The sequence below is a fragment of the Arachis ipaensis genome, chromosome B01 (genome assembly GCF_000816755.2).
Source record: "Arachis ipaensis cultivar K30076 chromosome B01, Araip1.1, whole genome shotgun sequence".
In the NCBI taxonomy this organism is placed as follows: domain Eukaryota; kingdom Viridiplantae; phylum Streptophyta; class Magnoliopsida; order Fabales; family Fabaceae; genus Arachis; species Arachis ipaensis.
In genome coordinates, this window is record NC_029785.2 from 124,213,223 (window position 1) to 124,218,679 (window position 5,457).

General features: G+C 36.1%; 1 protein-coding gene across 1 annotated transcript in view; it reads left to right on the forward strand.

Annotated features, from left to right (window-relative positions):
- Window positions 1–2,542, forward strand: part of LOC107635897 (protein root UVB sensitive 6) — a gene marked incomplete at its 5' end in the record, with an annotated part of 4,577 nt that extends 2,035 nt beyond the window's left edge. Inside the window, 7 exon segments of the mRNA XM_016339450.2 lie at window positions 598–699; window positions 788–860; window positions 988–1,068; window positions 1,161–1,225; window positions 1,325–1,426; window positions 1,519–1,701; window positions 1,978–2,542. Coding sequence (XP_016194936.1) covers window positions 598–699; window positions 788–860; window positions 988–1,068; window positions 1,161–1,225; window positions 1,325–1,426; window positions 1,519–1,701; window positions 1,978–2,046 — 675 coding nt within the window.

The window sequence follows — 5,457 nt, forward strand, 5'->3', positions numbered from 1 at the left end:
CTGATCTAGGGTATATTTGCATCACATTACCAAGGCAAAGAATTTTGCTGTTTAAAATCAAAATTTTCTCCGTTCAAGAAACAATTGCATCAGAATATTTATTAGTTATTTTGCTATTCAACAATGATTGGAAGTACTAAACTTGCAGGACTTGAGGATTCTAAATATTTTTACTGAATCAATTGAGAAAAATTGGATGTCAAAATTAGACTTACTGAGACCCAGCTAAACAGAAAACCTCACTCATGTATAGCTTATGACCAAATATATGGAAATTACTTAAGTAACCCTGGGGTTTGGAAATATGAAGTTACACAAAATTAGCATCCTATGGTAGCTCCCAATATCAATAATATGGTGAAATGGTTTGATCTTTAAGCTTTATGCTCTCCGTGTGCTGTTGCTTCACTTATGTGTCACTAAAATGTTTTGACATTATATCTTTGTACTTCCAGAATGTTATCATTCTTATGTCATTAATATATCCTAATGTGATATCTTTAGTCTTGACGTTAATGTTAGTAATCTTGTCCCTTGAAGTCTTTTGTTCCTGTTGTTGAAATCAATTGCTGGAACATTTCTTTGCCAATTTTGCAGTTGGGAACTGGTTTAAGCATATGGATTGCCAAAAGGAATCCATCACTTGTGACCACTTTTTCTCTCCTTTCGTGTGGATATATCCTTAGCTCTTATAGAGAGGTTTGGTTTTTTCATTTCTATTATTGATTCTCATCTAGACGAACATCCTGTGTGACGATTGTGTCACTAATGGTTATTGCATTAATAGGTAAAATCTGTGGTTTTGCACACACTTAACTGTGCAAGATTCAGTGTGGCAGTCGACTCTTTCATCAAAACAGGTAACACATTTCATCAAGCTGTACCCTTTCTTGCATAGTCATTTTCATATTTGCACATATAAGTGACATCTAAGACACTGTTCCATCTTGTGATTGATTATGTTTTAACTAAAAAGTTTCCCTTCAGGACGAGTTCCCACTTTGTGCGAGGGCAATATGAATGAGAACATATTCAGTTTCCCATGGAAAGATAGGCCTGTTGTCCTCGGTATATCAATGGACTAAAAAATATTTACTTGCTTTCTGCAGCCATTTTGTTCTGAAAAAGTCAAGCTGATGTTTTCTTTTCAATTGTTTTAGGATCAAGAGTCAAGGATGCATTCCAAGATCCTAGTGCATATGTTGCTATTGAGCCCCTGTTTGATGTATGTCCTTTATGAGAGCATAACATTGTTCAGCTGTTTCTTAAATTTGTCTATTGTGATTTTGTAATATAATTCTTATGTTCTCCTAAATGGTAACAGAAGGAAAAGTACATTGTGACATACAACCCCTCAAAATGTAAGGTTTATGCTGTACTCAAGGATCAGGCGAAGTCGGATGACATTCTAAAAGCAGCATTCCACGTGAGATACATGTCTTTGTATCAATTTTTTTTTTGGAATAGCTTTGGAATTCATAATTTGATGAGTATTCAAAATTTAAATAATGTGTGCAGGCTCATGTGCTTTTGAATTTCGTAAATTCATCTAATGAAAGTAAGGTCTCATCTCAGAATCAGAGGGAGAATATTAACTCAAATGCGATGCAGAGAGTTTCAGACCTTGCTTCTTGTATTGCTGATTCTTGCAAGATTGTGACAAATACTTATGGGCTTTTCAAGAATAAGGCTAATGAGCAGGTAAAAATCGAGGCAATATATCTGTCTGTTGGTTTTGGTTTTGCATCAGGTCATGCTTACAACTGCAGTATTTTTGGAGCCTGGCTTTGAATATTTTAGCGCTGACTGAAATTATTGCTTGAGATCCTAAGTTTGTAAAATGCAAATGGCCTTCTGTTTCCATCGCAGTCAATGAAACTAAAGGCTATAGCAAACAAATTAATAAAATTGTGTCACTGCACATATGTATGAAATCATTGAAAATTTCCAAGCACATATGATCTATTTTGGTTGCAGGGTTGGGCGATGTCAGAATCTCTTTTAAATCCAGGTCGAGCTAGGCTGTGTCAACTTGATGATAGATGATATACTCATGTTCTGAGCAACGGTGTGTTATAAGTTATTGGGGCTTCTATGGATGTGAATATTGAGTTGAGCAACTAAAAGCTTTACAAATTACCAGCATGGAAAGATGACTTGCAATGCCTTAAGTGGAATTATGGGATCTTTTATCCTCAAAGAAGCCAAGTAAAGTAAACTCTCCTGAATCCTGATGGTTGATGGTTTTAGTGATTGGATTTAATTAGTTTATAGGAATGAGTTGTTAGCATGACCACGCGTTGTTGCATATACAAATGTTCTTTTATCGCTTTTCTCCCCACTAGTGTTGTTTTTATTTTCCTTTTCTTGGTCTCTATTCTTTTCCTTAATGGGGAATTACTCGTGTAAGTTTTAGTTTCAATTTTGCAGCCGTTTGTTTCACCAGTTCAAAAAATTAGTTATACTTGTAGAAATCATAAGAATATGAATTCAATCTATTTGTTGGATTCTTGTACATCTAAATATGCGATGTTTGATTTAAGCTGAGCGCAAGCTTGCTCCACTTTCAAGGGGCAACAATCAACCAATAGAATTAATCCGGGGACATTTCTAGCTTTGGAAGAGAAAGTGAAAACTTTCCTAATAACATTTTTAAAGAAGTCTTGCATATACAGCAATTTATTAGTCTGTGATAAATTTTTAAATGGAATTTAGATTCACCATAAATTAATTTTTTGCATACCGGGTTAAAAAATATCATGAGATATCCAAAAATTTTTAAAGAGCTCTGTGTAGTATATTTTAATTATTATTAATTATGTCAGAAAAGCATATATAAAATTGAATGAATTTAAAAAGGAAGATAAATTAAAAATTAAAAATTAGATTTTTAATTAATGATTTAATTATTTAATTTCATATTTTAAAATTTGAAAAATTAGGATTAGCAATTAAACACATTCACACTAGGCACAGTTACTTCCAATTTCACCATAATCTCTCAATCTTCGATTCACGACCAAAACTCGCCGTCGTCGATCTCTGGTCCACGTCCAAAACTCGCTGTTGATGCCGGAGACAGTCGTTCCGACGCATCATAACGTCACCGTTCACCCTAACGACGTTCAGACGCAGTCAAAACACCGCTGCTCGTGCACGCCGCCACAGCCCGTGCCGACGCCGCTGCACCCCATGCCGATATTGCTAAGCCTGACCGCGCACCGCTGTCCTTCCGCAGCCCGTGCAGACGCAGCCGTAAATAGCAACCCGTGCCTTCCCCTCACATAGTCGTGGATGGAGTCCTCTATGGGCGGGGAAATTTTTAATCCCCATCCTCATTAAGCAGTGACAATTCTACACTTTCAGATAGCAACTTATCATGCGGTTATTCATTTTGCATACAAAAGAGATGAGTGTTCATGTTCGTGGGGGATGGTTGGCGAAGCAGCAACAGCGCCCACGACCTCAGCGGCGATGATGATGTTCGGCTAGGGAGAGAGTGACGCTTGTGCAAGGGCTGATTACAGAAGGCTTAGAGAAGGGGGTTGAATCTATGACCTTCTTTTCCTTTAATGGATTAAGCCTTTGATATCAAACTTTTACTTAAAATCTGTTTGAACTATGCAGCGAAAATTTTATGAGACAATTTCATTTTGTCTCATAAATATCAGAAAATAGAACTTAGAGAGAGAGAGAAGAAAGTTGACACAAGTATATATCCTGATTCAGTTGCCTTGTGCAATGCAACCTACATCCAGTCTCCACCACAACAGTGGTGGAATTTCCACTATAGTCAAAGTATTACATACACTAATTCCTTAGGATTCACACAATCCTATCTAGACTCCCAAGTTTCTTCCTAAACTTGACTTGATTATGCTAGTATCTTAACTCCTCACACTAAGTGCTTACCCAACTTAGCAAGAGGCACTTCTCAGGTACTTGACACAAGACATAAAGTTACAACCAAAAGAAATCTGAATCCACTCTTGACTTTTCTCTCAAGTCTTTCACTAAGTCTTTTGTCACTCTTGGGCTTTTTCTCAATTTCTCTCTTTCAGCCTTTTACCTCTCAAAGAAAATACAGAAAGATATACATTGAAAATGAAATACAAATTGTAAAACATGAAGGAGATTAATGCATAAACAACCTCTGTTGCTATAAGTTGAACTGGATTCAGCTAACTCTGATTAAGTTCTTCATTTTGGCGGAATACTTCTTTAACTTAGAAAACACTGTCCAAAAATTTTGAACTCTTCGCAATGAAGGTCTTTGAACAAACTCAGATATTGGTTCTCTCTCTCCTTTTTTTCTTCACCAGAAATATTTTTCTTTTTGTACCTTGTGCTGTGTCACAGTTAGGGTTTCTCCCAAGTCAACTTCTTAGATTTTGAGCTCTGATAAACCATCCCTTTTCTTTTTCCAATCAATCCCTAAATTAGGGATATCAAATCTGATTTTCTTGCTTGAGTGTGGTCAACAGAGCAGCAGAGATGATCTTCCTCAGTGATAATCCCAAATCCAAACCCTTGAAAATGTGCTTTGGTTCCAAGTAACTTTGTAAGCCATTGATTTTCAGCAGAAGTAATCAGACCCTACTTTCTTCATTAATCCAAAAATGGTGTCGCAAAAAGTTGAAGAAAGAGTGAAAAAAATAAATTGCATGCAAATGAAAATAAATCACCTTCATCCTATGACTTAGCTTAGCTTGCTTTGATTAAGGCGATTAGACATTTGCTTTTGTGATATACCTTTCTCTTTCTTTCTTCTCCGGTGAATGAATAAAGAAGAAGCTTTCTCTCTTTCTTCATGAGTTTGACCGAAGCAAGCAATGTGAACAATGGTTTTTTGGATGGCTTCAACTTGGATGAGTAACGTGGGCTTGGATTAGCTTCTTACCATTTGGCCCGAGTGACTTCTTTGTTACTTTCCATTTGGGCTTTATTTGTGAATTATGCACACATTAGCAGCTTATGTTGCTTTGCTCCATTTGTTTGGACTGCTGCTATGTTATTTCTTTGGCCTGCAATACTTAGCACAAGCTGATCAAATAAACAATTGGGTATTTAACCCAATAAATTAATGTTTGTCATCATCATTAAACTAATTGCATTCTTATCTCAACAATCTCCCACTTGATGACAAACATAATTTCAAAAGATAGAATTAAATGAGTTGAATTAGATAAATATAATGCACTTCTTTTTGAGTGATATCATTTGCTTTCGACTTGCTCCCCCTTTCCTTTTCAAAAGTTACTCCTCCTGGATTTGTGCTTTTTATTTGTTTCCTGTCCACACATTCATAAAGAAAACACAACTATGTACAACACGCAAATCATTATCGGGGATGGTGCATTCCAAAAAAGTTTCAAGCCTTAGATTAAATTTACAAAACAGAGCATGTCATCATCAAGTAGCAAAAACAATCAGCCATACAAAACATGCTGAAACGGA